The 17,370-nt window shown below is 38.1% G+C and overlaps 3 protein-coding genes across 5 annotated transcripts; all 3 read right to left on the bottom strand.

Moving 5' to 3' along the window:
* Positions 1–4,218: 4,218 nt before the first annotated feature.
* On the bottom strand, positions 4,219–5,001 carry LOC130745011 (pentatricopeptide repeat-containing protein At5g39710-like). Its single transcript, XM_057597163.1, has one exon. It carries the CDS (start codon positions 4,999–5,001, stop codon positions 4,219–4,221), a length of 783 nt encoding a protein of 260 aa, XP_057453146.1.
* Positions 4,397–9,993, bottom strand: LOC130747374 (pentatricopeptide repeat-containing protein At5g39710-like). Of its 3 annotated transcripts, none has more exons than XM_057600306.1 (3): positions 7,423–9,993; positions 6,933–7,049; positions 4,397–5,095 (listed from the first exon to the last, which is right to left on the bottom strand). In XM_057600306.1, exon 1 carries the CDS (start codon positions 9,216–9,218, stop codon positions 8,064–8,066), a length of 1,155 nt encoding a protein of 384 aa, XP_057456289.1. In that variant the 5' UTR covers positions 9,219–9,993; the 3' UTR covers positions 4,397–5,095; positions 6,933–7,049; positions 7,423–8,063. The 3 variants fall into 3 exon arrangements, with proteins under 3 accessions (XP_057456289.1, XP_057456290.1, XP_057456291.1); XM_057600307.1 differs by lacking the exon at positions 4,397–5,095 and adding an exon at positions 5,129–6,832; XM_057600308.1 differs by lacking the exon at positions 4,397–5,095 and adding an exon at positions 5,129–6,826.
* Positions 9,994–10,742: 749 nt separating this feature from the next.
* Positions 10,743–13,460, bottom strand: LOC130747375 (fructokinase-2-like). Its single transcript, XM_057600309.1, has 4 exons — positions 12,929–13,460; positions 11,505–11,837; positions 11,166–11,282; positions 10,743–11,057 (listed from the first exon to the last, which is right to left on the bottom strand). The coding sequence occupies exons 1-4, from the start codon at positions 13,340–13,342 to the stop codon at positions 10,929–10,931; spliced, it is 993 nt and encodes a 330-aa protein (XP_057456292.1). The 5' UTR covers positions 13,343–13,460; the 3' UTR covers positions 10,743–10,928.
* Positions 13,461–17,370: the final 3,910 nt, after the last annotated feature.

The following is a 17,370-nucleotide window of genomic DNA, read 5'->3' as shown; positions in this document are numbered from 1 at the left end:
AAGCAACCTTTTCCTCGTCTTCTCCATTTTTTTCGCACTTTAAAATGCGACCATCACACTTTAAAGTGCGACACCGAATGAATCATATTGTATAAATTGTAGTAATTTTACATTTTTAGAACCTGAAATCCCACAAATCCACGTATAATATACTACTAAACAATTTATGAACATATTTGATAAATTTAAAGAGAAAAAATTCATATTAGAGCAATGCACTTAGTAGCGTATGGGATTTGACACGGTGGAGCCATGTTTGCGTCGATGGACTCGACTTGTTGTTTGACTCTGATCCTTGTGCGACAACCACCTTTTGGTGGGTGTGGAGGGTGTGCAATACCTGGTGTATGGAGAATACAGACCTGGTTTGTGGATTTGTTGTTGCGACAGATTCTCCCCAACCGGTTCCAAGGCTCGTTCGGTGGGTTCCTAGTCTACCCAATTGCATTGAGCTGAATGTTGATGGTAGTGTTAGGGGAGTTCCGGGTCGTGCGGATTTGGTTGTTGTTTTCGCAGTAATCAGGGACAGTGGAAGGGTGGCTTCTTTGGGTACTTGAACGAGGCTTGCATTCTCCATCAAGAATTGCAAGCTCTTTTTCATGGTTTGACGCTTGCCTGGGAGCGAGGGTATCATGTGGATGTGGTTGATTGTCAATATGATTTCATGCATGCAGTGTCTCTTGTTAAGTATGTGTCTTCATCTTGTCACTTATATGCTTCTCTTATTTGATCTTCTAAGTCGGCCTTTGACGCTTTCCTGGGAGCGAGGGTATCATGTGGTTGATTCCCAATGATTTTCCAAAAAAAAAATATTTGAAATAATATGGTGTTGAGCACTGATGATTGGTCTTTCAGTTTCGCCCAACATAGTATTATGCGTGATATTTCAGCACATGCTCTTGTTATGGATGTTACCTTATAGGCGCAGGTTAGGGTTGTTGGACAGCTCCTGATACTAGTCAGTTAAAGTTGAACACGGATGAGAGCTATAACATGAAAGACTCAGGTATAGGCGTGGGTGGTTTGATGCGTAATCATAGCGGAACTTGGATCATGCGGTTTTCTAGCTTTGAAGGCAAATGAGATGTTTTATTTGGCGGAATAGTTAGTTGTTATCTGAGGGCTCACTTTCGCTTGGAATATAGGCGTGCACAAGCTAGTTTGTGAATTTGATTGTTTGGATGTTGTTAATGGCCTTACTCTAAATAGCTCTCTTAACCTTCATTCTTGTGCTCCTTGTCTGGATGAACCTAGGAGCTTAATTCAACGGGATTGAGAGATTATTTTCCAGCATGTCTCTTAAGATTGTAATAAGGTGGCAGAGGCATTAGCACAACAAGGGGCTTAGGGAGAGGGTTGAGATGAAGTATTGGTCCACTCCACCTAGTGAGGTTTCCCATCTTTTGGAGAAGCGCTATTTTGTTTCTTTTGTTGCTTGTTCCTGTTGTTTTATGAATTCTAATCTACCAAAAAAAGGGATAAAAGTTACAGTTAAAATATTTCTTATTGATCTTTTTGGTACAAAAAAAAATGAAAATTGGAATAATTCATAAATCTGTTTATATTTTAACTATAGTAACTTTTTATCAACTATTTAAAAGTTGTATGCTTGAGAATAATTGTGGGAGAAAATAGTATAGGATAACTTTCTTGTTCATCATATTTATATTTCAGTGTCTTTCAAAAAAAAAAAATTCAGTGTAGTATTAACATGAATAGGAACTTTCAGAAAAAAAGAGTTCAAAAGATTGAATTCAAATGATGAACCACTAAAGTGTATTTTTTTTTATTTGTGGTTACTTGCCAACACTCTTTGAACATTGCAAATCTAATGTATTTAAAACAATATTTTTCACAAGCTGCAATTATAACAAGAATTAAATTTTAAAAATGAAAGAAGCCTAGAGAAATGCAAGTAGTACAGTATGTTCATATCCAACTGCTCATTATAACATAATTCAAGAAAAAACATACTGAACTTGTCGTATAGCATATTGAATCTGTATTGCAGTCTGCAGATTGTGTAAAACTGACCGATAAGTTACACGAGGTAATCCAAAATCTTTGTCAGCTCCTAATTCTCATTTGGAAGTTTGAAACATTGAGTTTAGAAAAGAGACACTAGAAATTCAAAAACCATGCTGACAATGTATAGTGTAAGGGACAAAATAAACTTGATAATCTATGTCCATTTTTCCCTTTTTGGTTACATGCGTTCCCTTTGCTTTTGTTTCAACTTTTTAACGTCCTCTTTCTCAATATAATCCAGCATGACATAACAGAATAACATAAATGAAAGACAGCAATTAGGTAAATTGATTTAAGGATGATAGGATAGGACAATATACACACATTCGTATGTATGCATTACCTATCGTTTTCACAATGGCTATGAAACACTAAACTAATAGTGATAAGGGGCAGTGTAAATAATACATGAGTAACTAAACAAATTGATTACCTAACGTTACCACAATATATGCCTAACTTAACGATACATGAGTAATGGTTTAAAGTACAATTGCACAAAAAATTTGAGCAGCAAACCACCTAACTCTCTTGTTGGCATCTCATCAATGTTTAACCAATAGCATACTCCAGTTCTTTCCATGTGGAATTCTAAATACACAAAAAGCCCACATCATCAATGTAAAGAAGAATCCATGCAAAAATTTCATGGCTTCCTAACCACTCTCCAAAGATTCTGGCATGAACTTAATAAATAAAAAATGACACCCCAAGCCAAGAAGAAGCAGTACCCATAAAGAAAAGCCATTAGTGTGTTGTGCACCAAAAAGTGTCTTAGCCTTGCTATAAATAGTTGTCACCAAGCTCAAAAGGTATCCATAAAGAAAAGCTATCAGTTTTTTCATAAAAAAGGAAGGATAGTAATATTTCATTTGTGCTGCAAGGACAGTTTTATATTGAAGGATTTAGCTTTTCATGGAAATTTAGGGCTGCGTCTACCGTGGGTTGTTTCGTAACTGACCTACGGTACTACAATTACTGTCTTACTGTCTCTCTTCAATGCAATGAACTCAGAAAACAACGAATCAGAGAGAGAGAGGGTTATGCTAAAATCAAATGTCTCTGTTTTGTTATGTCTTGGTTGAGATTTGCATGAAGAAATTGGTGATTTAAAAGTGAATGGGATCTGAAGGAAGAAAATGGGGCTTCACCCTATCTGTAAAAAAAAATTAAATCAAAAAATTTCAGATCTATCTAGATGGGAGATTGAGTACAGGCAAAATAGCACCCCAAATTGATACAGATAAAGCCGCAAACGTACATTTTCTAAAGCTTACTACATGGGACTTAGCTCTTGTTCATATTGGTGTTGTTCTTCATGCAAATCCCAATCCAAAAATAATTTTTTTCATGGTTCCCCTCTTAATTATCACGCTGCAAATTTATCAACGATTTGAGGATGCAAGCTTCCAAATACAATGAATTAACTGGATGAGACCAATTTCAAAAACAAAACGCAAACTTTTTCTCAGATCTGACAAACCCAGAAACTGCATTTTACGCTGCATGGCAATTTCACGAATGAGAACGGGTGGGTGGTGAGGGAGGGAGAAGGGGCTTCTGAAATCTACTTCTAATTTTGCAAATTAAAACTTTCCATATCTCTGTTACTTTCTGTTTTGCTTCAAAATTTCCAGATCTTGCATCAAAATATATTCAACATGAAGAGGAGTGGGAAGGAGAAGAAAGGGTAGCAGTGGAGGAAGAAGAAGCGGTGGGTGGTCGGAGTTAACATGTCGCCGGAAATAATGGTGTGGGTGAATAGAAAAAAGTAGGGGTGTTTTAGTAAATTAATATATAATTAACAAATAAATTCTTTTAATGTTAATTAATCTTGGCCATTGAATTTAAAAAATATTATATCTATCGGTGAAAAATGAAACTGACCCACGCTAGACATTGAAATTTAGACTATGAAGGCATGAAATATTTCATTTGTGCTGCTATGACATAATTTCATTAATTTGTTTACCAGTACTGCTATATAACAGGATGAATTCTACATATAAATTTAACAAAATATTCAACAATCAATCACATAGCACTAAAATCATAAAACATGATTCCCAACAACCTGAAAGTAAATTATCAACTGTAAGAACTTTTGATTTTAAAAAACAGAAAAGAAAAAAAAAACAATTTCTACTTAAAGTTTATGGTAACAGAGTTCAACAAGCAAAACCAAAGATATTAGGCATTTGCTGGAGCATATGAACACTTTCCATCCATGGCCATTTCAGCTAGCACATTCAAAAGAGCATCTACTTTAAATTTACCTTTCCTGACACCAATTTCATTAAGTACTTGATGTAGCTCAGAATCATTGAGATTACAGCTCCTCAATGTATTTTCAATTACCCAACTCATCTCATTGAACCTTTCATCATAATATAGAGTCTTAATAAGAGCAAGTACAGAGAACATATGAGGAGCAAAACCATAATGAACCATCTCCATGTACATATTATACGCCTTATCAACATTACGAAGACTACAATGTTCAACAATTAATAAATTATAAACTGCTCCATCTGGCTTATAATTCCCCTGAAGCATTGTGTTTAAAACACTGGCTGCTTCATTCACTAAATCCCTCTTCTGGAAACCTTTGACAAGCTCTACCAAACTCATAAATTCATTATTAGTGCAGTTCTCTATCAGAGTAACAAATATTAAAGTTGACCAAGGATCCCTACAGTTATGATAAACCAAGCTCAGAAGCATCTCCTTAGCTTCTCTTGTCCTAGCTTTCTTATCAAGTCCATTAATAAACACACCATAGATAACAGGCTCTTGCACATCACCAAAGTTTGTCAATTCATCAAGCAATTTATCAGCTTTAACCAGTTCACCATCAGCACAATAAGCATTTATCACACTAGTATAGTTAACCTCATTCAACAGGCCGCCTTCTTCGGTAAAAAGTGAATCATACCCGTATCCAGAGAACATGTAATCATTATTTTCCTCCATGACGCTTCTAAACTGAGGGCATCTCCCTCGATGCACGCTGACCAGCCGAAGCCACCGCTGGAGGAGCCCGCATTATCATCGCCCTTCTCAGAACCTGGTCCACATCGATCGATTTGAATTTAAAACAAACCAATTGAATGATAAAAGGAAAAATATTAAATAGATGCAATTGCAATAAAGTATACTTTCAATACTATATGAGGTTAAATAATTTAAGAATATTTAATCCTAATTAAACAAGTTTTAAACTATTTAAAAAAAAATGAAGTTGTCGGGGAGTTGTCAAGCTCTCTAGTTGCAAACTTTGCTTGATGATCTGAAAGTGGATTCTGCAGGACCTATTGTGATGTATGTTGATAACAAGTCTGCCATTAATCTTGCCAAGAATCATGTTGCTCACGGAAGGAGCAAGCATATCAAAACCAGGTTTCACTTTCTGAGGGACCAGGTGAGCAAGAATAAGCTGAGGCTCGAAATCTGTAGGTCCGAAGAGCAAGTGGCAGACGTGCTTACAAAGGCTTTGAAGAGGGAAAGTTTTGAAAAGCTGAGAAACAGACTTGGGATGAAGTGTTTCTGATGTAAACTGTTTAAGGGGGGTGTGTTGAGAGTAATCATGTTTAGGGTGATAACAACTACTTGTTGTGATTTGTTTAGTTTGTTAAGAGTCTGTTTCGTGTTGTTGTGGCTATATGCCAGGTCAGCTATATGCCAAGTCAGCTTTTGATTAGTGTCTGTATATAACACTGATTACATTCAATATGAATATGCTTATAAAAAAAAACATTCAATATGAATATAGAATATACAGTTTTCCCTATTTTTCCATCTCTCTCGTTTTTCCTCTCTTTATGTGTGGTTCTGCAATTGCTCAAGACCGAGTCTGAGAGTCTTTTGCCTCAACAACTATGATAAAATAGAACATATGCTTTTTATTTTGTATGTAAATTGGATTAGGTATGCAAATTGGATGACTTTTAACCACAAAAGCTAAGTGTCACCTAAGTGTTGGCACTATACACATTTCATGAAACTTTTTTCGCATCTTCATTTGGTTTGAACTATGGAGCAAGAGAAAAAAGGGGGAAGGAGATGGAGGTGGAAGATGAATGATCAAATGTGATTAAAAAAAATACATGAGCTAGAATTAATGTGAAAAGTTCTCATGTTCCGCCTTAACTGTGTTACATGGAAAGCCTCCACTGATCCATCAAAATTATAGTTTGAGCAGAAAAAAAGAAAAGAAAAGGAGAAGTAGGGGAATGGATCAAAAGAAACTAATTAAATGATAAAATGAAAATATAAGAGAAAAAGATGCAATTGCAAAAACCTATACACAAGGGCTAAGTTGACGGTGATAGTAAGAATGATTTTAATTATATGAGGTTAAATCTTTCTAAGAACTTACTTGACTATTTACTCCAAATTAAACAAAGGATTAAACGATTAAAAAAATGCGGATCAGGACTCAAAATTTTATTCAAACACTTTCTCAAAACTTGGAAGAAATTGACCAAAAATAAAACTTGTAAGAGAAACAACATTGGCAACTGAACAAAAATGCAGAAAGAGAGCAAAAAACTGAAAAAGATAACAACTTAGCAAGTCAAAACCAAGTGATGAAGATTGGTATCATCACATTAACATCTAGTAAAAATGTTACCAACTATCATAATAACTAATTGTTCTCATCTAATCTATACTAGCACTAAATTTCTATGCATCGTTGCTCGGGTTGAGAGCATCAGCCTGTGTGGGAAGAGCTGGAATTGCACATTATTTAGTGGTTGTAATTGCTCCACAAGCATTTGCAAACTTAAGCACTTCCCTTAATCTCGGTTCATCCGGCAATGTCAAACAAGATAAAGCAAATCAATCACTAATAAAATATGGAAAACGAGGGAATGTGATTAAGTGGTTAATTAAGCACTCACTTCAAATATGGATTGATCATCAACAATCTTGCACAACAGAGCACCAACAAAGGAATCACCAGCACCAGTTGTATCAACGGTTTTGACACTGAAACCCTCCACTGATCCATGGAAATTCTGGTTTGAGCAGAAAAGGAGAAAAATTATCGCAAAATGAAACAAGTAATAACACATTTTAACACTTTTTTACTGATTGAAATTCACGTGAGGGACACTAATTTCTATGAGTACCACTTTCAATTTGCTGGGACACTTGAATTTCACCCCATGAAATAGAAAGTATTGAAAAGAAATTGTGTTGAAGTGAATGTGGGTAGCCTAAATCACCATCTAACACACTATCTAGAACACATCATTTTAATTTAGGTAATATATAAATAAATGTCATACACTCACATGACGAAATTAATAAAACTAAACAACAAAGTTGATTAGCATAAGTAGCAAGTAATTTTTACTATCAGAAGTTGATTGATGCAATGGTTTTTACCTTGGTATAGTATCTGGAGCCATTTTCACCAAGAGTTACCAGGAGCAACTTCAAATTGGGATGCCACAGGGAGAGAGCAGAGGCATCATCAATTTTGTCACTCCCGGTTAGGAACTCAAGCTCCACATTACTGACCTTGATCACATCAGCCTCGTCCCATAAAATTGACCTGGAGCAACCCTTGAAGTAGACCTGCTTATGTACTGGAAAAAAGTAAAAAACCCACTATCTACCATACTGCACGGTAACCATCATCCATCCAGCGGTGTAGTTGTTATAGACGTATGCAAATGGGTATAGAATGATTTTTTCTTCATCACCCATGTCAGGACAGGTTTTTTATTGAAGGTTTTGGCTTTTCATGGAAATTTGGACTACGAAGGCATGGAATATTTAATTTGTGCTCCTATGACATAATTTCATTACTTTGTTTATAAGTACTGCTATATAACACGACCAACTGTACACGCAAATTTAACAAAATATTCTATAATCAATCATAGCACTATAAAACATGATTCCCAAGAACCTGAAAGTAAATTAGCAACTGTAAGAAAGACCTTTAGATTTAAAAAACACAAAGAAATCAATTTCTACTTAAAGGTTATGGTAACAGAGTTCAACAAGCAAAACTTAAGATATTAGGCTCTTGTTGGAGCATATGAACACTTTCCACCATTAAGTAACAGGCCATCCATGGCTATTTCAGCTAGCACATTGAAAAGAGCATCTTCTTTAAATTTACCTTTACTGATGCCAATTTCATTAAGTAGTTTATGTAGCTCAGAATCATTGAGGTTACTGCTCCTCAATGTGTTTTGAATTACCCAGCTCATCTCATTGTACCTATCATCACAATATAGAACATGGATAAGAGCAAGTACAGAGAACATATGAGGAGCAATACCATAATGCACCATCTCCGTGTACATATTATACGCCTTATCAACATTTTTACATCTACAATGTTCAACAATTAAGAAATTATAAACTGCTCCATCTGGCTTATAATTCCACTGAAACACTGTGTTCATAACACTGGCTGCCGCATTCTCTAAATCCCTCGTCCGTAGACCTTTGACAAGCTCTACCAAACTCTTAAATTCATTATTACTGCAGTTCTCTATCAGAGTATCAAATGTTAAAGTTGGCCAAGTACTCCACCACATATAAAAAACCCAGCCCAGGAGCATCTCCTTAGCTTCTTTTGTCCTAGCTTTCTTATCAAGTCCATTAACAAACACATCATAGATAACACACCGTCGCACATCATAGTGTGTCAATTCATCAAGCAATTTCTCAGCCTTAACCACTTCACCATCAGCACAATAAGCATTTATCACACTAGTATAATTAACCTCATCCAACAGGTCGCCTTCTTCGGTAATAAGTGAACGTAACACGTCTCCAGACAGGGGCCGGACATCCGACGTATCACTCGTCAGCATTTCATCCATCTCCATCTTCAAATCATACGCCTTCCTTAGCTCTCCGATTTGGCAAAACCCAGATACAACGGCAGTATAACTAACAGTATCAGGGAACAAACCCATCTCAGGCATGCCCCTCAAAATCTCCAGAGCCTCCTCAGCCCTCCCGAAAAAGCTAAGTCCATGAATAAGCGCATTGCAAGTAACAAGAGACGGTGAAAATCTAGTAAAAAAATCAGGCAAAAAACCCTTGTGTATCATTTCCTCATGCATATGAAAAGCCTTACTGAATTCACCTTTTTCACAATAAGCATACATCAAATTATAATAAGTATACTCCTTTGGCAACACACCCCTTCGCAGCATCTCTCGGAAGAGATCAAAAGCTTCTAACAGTCTTGGCTGCGCCTGCGGGATCCAGCACAGGCGGTCTATAAGCCTCGAAATGATACACAAGGCAAGAAGCCCTTGTCAACCATCTCCTTCTTGATTTCAAATGCCTTCTCCAGCTCCCAAATTTGGCCAAACTTAGAAATAACATTGCTATAACTTTCAGCATCAGGGGACAAACCCCTCTCAGGCATGCTTCTCAAAATCTCCACAGCCTTCTCAACCCCCTCTTCCCAACCCCAACTGCAGTATGAATGAATAAGCTTGTTGTATTCAACAACCGAGGGTGAAAACCCGCTATCAATCATTTCACTCAAAACCTTATCAGCTTTCTCACTCCAATAGGACGCATAAAAACCCCAGTCGCAGAACAAATGAAAGAGAGACGAGTAAGTCTTCTCATCAGGTGCCAAACCCTTCCGTTTCATCTCCTCAAACACCGCCTCAGCTTCTTCTTTCCTCCTTTCCACGCACAAACCCTGAATAACCGCATTCATCGAAACCAAATTTGGCTGCAAACCCTTCTTCGCTGCTATCATCGTGATGGGCTCCGATACTGATTCTATGTTCCCAGCGGCGGCGAAGCCGCGGAGCATGTGGCGGCGAAGGGTTTTGAGGGTGGCGGAAACGCGGAGGAGCTTCATTGGGTTTTGATTTCGGCGGCAACGACAATCTCAGTAGGTCGGTCATCTTCACCGTTGTTACTTTGTCTGTGTCCTTTGGGCCTGTGCTACTATTATGGTAAGTGGTAACCAATATCCATTGACCAAAGTAAAAAACACTAATCTAGATTATATAGGGTCTATTAAAATATTGACAAAAAAAAAAGAGTCTATTAAAATAAAATCAATTTTTAATGCAACTTTAAAATCTTTTAATTTTTAAGTTTCTTCTACATCACTCTTATTAATTTTTATTTTTTAAGGGTCTCTTTCAAAAAAAAAAATGTTATTGGGTTCTTGTGTTTTGTTTGGGACATCATGAAATGAGTGGACATTGTCATTGATTGTGACTTGTGAGACTTGCAGGTCTTCTGATCAAACATGTTGAGATATTGTTTAATTGAGAAGAAAAAAACGTATGGTTTTTAGTTTGTAATTAAAAGGAGCTATGAAATTTGGATGACATTTAATTATAAAAGTTGGGTGTCGTCCAAAAGTAGGCATTATACATATTTTATGAATCTTTTTCATTTCTTCATTTGGTTTGAGCTATGGAGCAAGAGAAAGAGGGGAGAAGCGGAAGAAGATGAAAGTGGAAGAAGAATGACTAAATCTAATTAAAAAAATTAGAGAGATTAAAATTGATGTAAAAACTATATCTTCCTATGGAGAAAAAAAAAATTGATGTAAAAACTCTACATGGTTGTTAATCAACATACTAAACTTACCACGTGCACACAGTTGTGGGCCGAGCTAATCAGGACTGAAATTTTTATTCAACCACTTTCTCAAAATTTGGAAGAGATTGACCAAAAATAAAACTTGGAAGAGAACAACATTAGCAACTGATCAAAAATGCAGAAAGTAAACAAAAAACTGAAAGAGATAACAACTTAGCAAGTCAAAACCAAGTGATGAAGATTGGTATCATCACATTTACACATCTAATAAAAATGTTCCCAAACTATCATTATAACTAATTGTTCTCATCTAATCTATATACTAGCTGCCTAGCACGAAATTTCTATGCCTCCTTGATCAGGTTGAGAGCATCAGCCTCTGTGGGGAGAGCTGGAATAGCACCCTTCTTAGTGGTTGTAATTGCTCCACAAGCATTTGCAAACTTAAGCACTTCCCTTAATCTTGGTTCATCCTGCAATGTCAAACATGATAAAGCAAATCAATCACTAAAAAAATGAGAAAAAAGAGGGTACTAATTAATGTGAAAGTTTCTTAATTAAGTAGTTAATTAAGCACTCACTTCAAGTATGGATTGATCATCTACAATCTTGCACAGCAGAGCGCCAACAAAGGAATCACCAGCGCCAGTTGTATCAACTGTGTTGACACTGAAAGCCTCCACTGATCCATGGAAATTCTGGTTTGAGCAGAAAAGAAAAAGGAGAAAAATTATTACAAAATGAACCAAGTAATAACACATGTGAGGTTCACCGGTTTATATATGTACCACTTCCAATTTTGTACTTCCAATTTAGCGGGCCACACTTGAATTTCAACACATGATTAAACAACAAGGTTGATTAGCATAAGTAGAAACTAATTTTTACTATCAGAAGTTGATTGATGCAATGGTTTTTACCTTGGTATAGTATCTGGAGCCATTTTCACCAAGAGTTACCAGGAGTAACTTCAAATTTGGGTGCCACAGGGAGAGAGCAGAGGCGTCATCAATTTTGTCACTCCCTGTTAGGAATTCCAGCTCCACATCACTGACCTTGATCACATCAGCCTTGTCCCATATGCTGAGTATTTGCTTCCGGGCTTCCTCCGCCGAGGGCCACAAGGGTAGCCGGAGGTTCGGATCATAAGAGAGAAGGCACCCTGCCTCCTTGGCAACTTCCATTGCCTTCAGGTGAGCTGATCTGCATGGCTCCACTATCAAGCTTATGGATCCATAGTGGAACACTTTTGCCTGACAAGTCCAGTTTCACTACTCAGTTACTCCACATCAAAAGTAAATACAATCAAAGTTGAAGAACAATTTAGAAAATTGATCATAAAATCCAAATTTCTATAAGCAGATTTTGAAATTCAAACATGATATTATTCATTTTACTAATGAATATTTTCAACATCATAAAAAACAAAAACCTTTAATATTCTCTGATATTCAAGTTAGTCTTTGGAAATAAAAACAAAACATGATATTTTAGTCTATAGGACAAGAAACAATAATGCAGTACACCAGACAAATTCTATTCTAGAAACGAATAATGCAGTACAAATAGACAAATTCTCTTTTCCCCCTCCAAGGCTTTGTTTATTCAAATTCTCTTTTCTCTAAGATTAAATAATACAAATAAATAATAGTTCATATAATATCCTGTATTCTCTTTCAAGGAAAAAATATCTTTGTATTCCTTTTCTAAGAAGAATCAATCAACCACTCATTAAAGGAGGAAAATTTACTACTCAATTTTTTTTGTTTGCTCCATTAGAACAATAATTTAATACACAATATCACTCGATCAAATTTATGTACAATGTCCCAAAAATCACTCCATCATATTTCACCATCTTATTTTTTTAGAATTTGATTTAGTTATAATACAAGTTAAAGAATCCTACAAAAAGAGTTTTACATCACTATTTCCACCATCCAAATTCAAAATTTCAAAACCTAACGCGGGTCAGGCCTAAGATCTCAACTAAAATCATATACTAAATAATCATACAAAAATTTGAATATTCAGATTCTAAAGGATTCTATAATGAAGATTAATAATTATGGGTATAAAAAATATTTTTAATAAATTGGAAGGTAAAAAAATATTTTTGTTTTAATTCTAAGCAGTAATTATATATTTGGCAACTTGCTATGCAAGAAATTCGTGTCAATGAATCTGCACATGGACCCACCCATTCAAGCTGACTCAGCAATATCCATCATTATCCATGTAACGGAAAAGGAAAACACTACACTACAGTTTCAAATTTTCCGGGAAAACTGAGAACGAAAGAAAAAACAAAGAGATTTTCCCGAGAAAGTTAAGAATTACTCACAGATCTGATGAGTTCAAGATTGAGATCTTCCGGCGTGAGGAGCATGTCGGCGCTGGGATTCCTGTAGAACATGAACTCGCGCTCGCCGTCGGCTTTTAGCGTGACGAAGGCGAGGGCGGTCCGCGCGCCGTGATCGAAGCTGATACCGTCGGCAACGACGTCGTTCTCCTTCAAGATTCCGGCGAGCATGTGGCCGAACTCATCGTCGCCAAGTTTTCCGACGAAGGCGGCCTTGCCGCCGAGCCTGGTGACGGCGATTGCGACGTTGGCGGGAGCGCCGCCGGGGGCTTTGAGGAAGCCGGGAGCCTCGGCGAGGGAGACGCCGGAGACGGTGGGGACGAAGTCGATTAGCATCTCGCCGAAGCTGACGATGAGGCCGGTGCCGGTGGAGGGGAGAGCGTTGTTGGAGGCCATGGTTTTCTCGGAATTGCAGAGGGATTGAATCGAAGAATTTCAAGAAGAAAGAAGAAGAATCTAATAGGGAATGAGAATGAAATTGGAGCTGATTAGAGGAGTTTATATAGTGATTAGAGTGATTAAGATTAGGATAAGTATATCAATTAATGGATAAATTGATCTTCTAATTCTAACTTTTGTGATAAGTCAACATTTTAACGGTTTAGATTAGATATTAAAAAAAAAACGGTTAGATTAGATGAGAGTTTTATCTTTTATATATGGTATGTACTTGCTTCCTAAGCAACTATTTTTTTTATATTTTTTTTGGGGGAATTAATTAAAAAAATAAAAAATATGTGTTACTATCTTTTTTTCTTTTTAACGGTTTTTTTTAATATGTTATCCAAATTAAGATAAGGAAATACAACGATTTTGTTGGTTATTTTAAGAATACAGAATAAAAGGATATTTGAAATGAAAGTGTTCATTTGAATTTTACATAGATACATAGTATAACAAACCAGAGACAAACCTGTTTTTTTTCTCTCTCCTACGCTCTGCTAGGGTTTCTAGTAGGGTGACGTAGTGAGAGTCTCCTCCAAGTCTACTCTTGGTCTTCCTACCCTACGTGGGCTCTGATCTGCCATTTTTTGTCAGATTTTCTCTGCGTTTAGTCAAACATCATTTTCTGAGCTTGTCAGACTCTTTTTTTCCTTTATTTTCTCGTCTTATGCAATGGATCGAGGTCCAAACTTTGTTTTAACGGGTGAAGAAGCAGAGCCACTTCTGGTCTCGGAAATAAGTGAAGAAGATGAATCCAACCGTCCATCAGAGTATTGGCTCGTGGGAAGAGTGGTCACACAACAGAGATTCAATGTTCGCGCTTTCAAAACCACCATGGCTCAGATCTGGAAAGTTAAGAACGGGGTTGAAATCAGAGAAGTTGGGAAAAATCTGTTCACCATTCGCTTCTTTGAGGAGCGTGATCGTGATTGGGTCTTGAAAAACAGCCCATGGTCTTTTGACCGGTTCCTGATTGCACTCCAGATACTAGATCCGCAGCAGCACCCCTCGGAAGTGACTCTAGATCGGATTCCGTTCTGGGTTAGGGTCAATGATTTACCTCTGGCACTTCGTAAGGAGTCGGTGGCGAAATCAATAGGTGATTCCCTCGGAGGCTACATAGCTTGGGACAAAAATGAAGACAATAGACTTGGATCCTTTCTCCGATTTAGATCTTGGGTCAAGATCTCATGCCCTCTTCGAAGGGGCACAGTCATCGCCAGACCAGGAAGGGAACCAGTGAAGGTGTGGTTCCAGTACGAACGTTTAGGAAACTTTTGCTATGTGTGTGGGGGGATTGATCATGTTCTCAAAGACTGCGAAAGTTTCGCTGGAGATGAGGATGATGATGGTCCTCAGGATCTTCCATATGGAGCCTGGATCAGAGCTCCACCTCTGCGGTCCAATGTGGTATCTGGAATCAGAGGGGAAGTCTCACCTACAGGGATTAAAAACCCAGGGGTGATCGTGCAGGAGATGAATGTAGCTACAGGCTCTACAAGAAGTGAGAATGGGAATGGTGAGGAACCTGAGACTTCGGTTGATGCTCTGGTATCTAATTTAGCCAAGGTGATGGTGAAGCAAAATGCAACAACTGACAGTGGCACTATGACTTTGACTACCCAGGTAATGGGGGAGGTGAACCCAGATTTTGCTGCAATCTCTGGACAGCAGAAGAGTCTCTCAGCTGACACCCTGGTGGAGAATGTTCTCAGTAAGGAGTCAGAGGAGGCGAGCGCGAATGGGTGTCCATCTTCTGAGGAAAATGTGGAGGAAGCTGTTAATAATGAAGGGCCCCAAAAGGAGATCATGTTACCAGTTGCCCAGATTGAGTTTGGACAAAGTGTTGAGGAGGAATCTGTGTTGGTTGGACTAGAGGAAACCTTGGTGCTGGGGAGTAAGGCGGAGAAGCGAGAAGTAGCTAAAAGCCCTGGGCGAAAGTGGAAGAAGAAGGCCAGGGAACACAAATCAGTCCTCCCAAAAACGCCATCAACTGAGGTATCAAAGAGGAAGTTTTGTCTCATGGATGATCCTATGGTGCTAGATGACAGTGAAGGTGATGTCCCTTCGAAGAAACTTTGTGATATTCAAACGGTGGAGGCTGGAGACCAGCCCCGCCGACAGCCATGAAAATACTAGCGTGGAACTGTCGTGGATTAAGGGGTTCTACGACAGTTAGGGCCTTGTCAAGGCTCTCTTTTAAAGCAAAACCCCAAATTGTCTTCTTAATGGAGACTAGAAGTTACGTTTCTGAGTTTGAAGGAATCAAAAGTTCTACTGTTTTCGATTGTTGCTTTGCTATGAGTTGCTCAGGTGGAAATATTAGGAGGTCAGGTGGAGTGGCGTTGCTGTGGAAAAGTAATCTTGATGTAACACTCTTATCTTGCTCTCCTAACCATATAAGTGCGGTGATTAATGATGAATGGGAACAACAGTGGTGTCTTTCTGGTGTATATGGTTTTCCAGAAGAAGAGAAAAAGCTCCAAACACTTGATTTGCTTAGGAATTTGAAAGGTCAGTTCCAGGGTAAGTGGATATGTCTTGGAGATTTCAATATGATTAGCAACTCTGCTGAAAAAAGGGGGGGAAAACCCCCAAATGTGACTCAAATGGGGATGTTTAATGATGCTATAGAGGACTGTGGTCTGACTGATTTGGGTTTTAATGGCTTTCCATTTACTTGGAATAATGGGAGAGAGGGTGATCAGAATATCAAAGAAAGACTGGACAGATGCTTAGCAAATATGGAATTCTCTACGGCCTTTCCCTCAGCCCAAGTGGAACATATGGGCAGTTATGGCTCAGATCATACTGTATTGGCAATTTCATGGCAGAATAGTTTTGAACTACAAAGCACTGCTGAACAAAAGAAAAGGCCTTTTCGTTTTGAGGAGACTTGGACAAAATCTGAAGAGTGCCACCAGCTAGTTCATGGCGCTTGGTTCAGACCAGGGGCAAGCTGTGTAGAGAGAATCCAAGTGGTTCAAGAAGTGCTGGTACCTTTTGGAAGAGAGCAGGGTAATTTACAAAGACAGATTGCTCGGAAGGAAAAAGAATTAGCAAAGCTTGAGAAAGGACCCGCAACCAGGGAGTTTTTGAATAGAAAAAAGGAGGCTCTCAAGGAATTTAATGAGTTACTCTGTGATGAAGAGGTGTACTGGCGACAGAGATCAAGGGCCCTGTGGTTAAAAGATGGTGATAAGAATACGATCTTTTTCCATAAGAAAGCTTCACAGAGACACAAACATAACAGTATTAAGAAAATCAAGAATGAGCAAGACGAGTGGGTTTTTGGGGAAACAGCGGTTGCCCAGGTAATCCAGAATCATTTTCAACAGGTTTTCTCTTCAGATAACCCTGTAAACATTCCGGATACTTGCCAAAGGGTGAGAAAGAAACTGAACCCAGATATGATAAAGCTCATGGCCTCCCCTTTCTCTAGTGCAGAGGTTAAAATTGCAATTGATCAAATGCATCCTCTTAAATCACCTGGACCAGATGGACTTCCTGCTTTATTCTACCATCATTACTGGGAGCTGGTAGGGGGAGCTGTCACTTCTCAGGTTCTTGATGTGCTGAATAATGGCCGTGAGGTTGCTGATATGAATGAGACATATATATGCCTTATCCCCAAGGTTTCTAAGCCACAATACCCCAAGGACTTACGCCCCATAAGTCTATCCAACGTGCTGATGAAGATTGTAACTAAATGCATAGCCAATAGATTAAAACTTATTCTGACAGATCTTGTGGGTGAAACTCAAAGCGCTTTTATCCCTGGGAGACTCATCACGGATAATGCTTTGATTGGGATGGAAGTTTTCCACTATATGAAGAAGAAGAAACATGGTAAGAAAGGGTGGATGGCGTTGAAGCTCGACATGTCGAAGGCCTATGACAGAATTGAGTGGCCTTTCTTAAAAGGTGTCCTAGAGGCCATGGATTTTCCTCCTCATTTCATTTCCCTGGTTCTTAGATGC

The sequence above is a fragment of the Lotus japonicus genome, chromosome 3 (genome assembly GCF_012489685.1).
Source record: "Lotus japonicus ecotype B-129 chromosome 3, LjGifu_v1.2".
Taxonomy (NCBI): Eukaryota; Viridiplantae; Streptophyta; class Magnoliopsida; order Fabales; family Fabaceae; genus Lotus; species Lotus japonicus.
The sequence above is the reverse complement of the archived record's forward strand: the minus strand, read 5'-3'. Positions and strand labels throughout refer to the sequence as shown.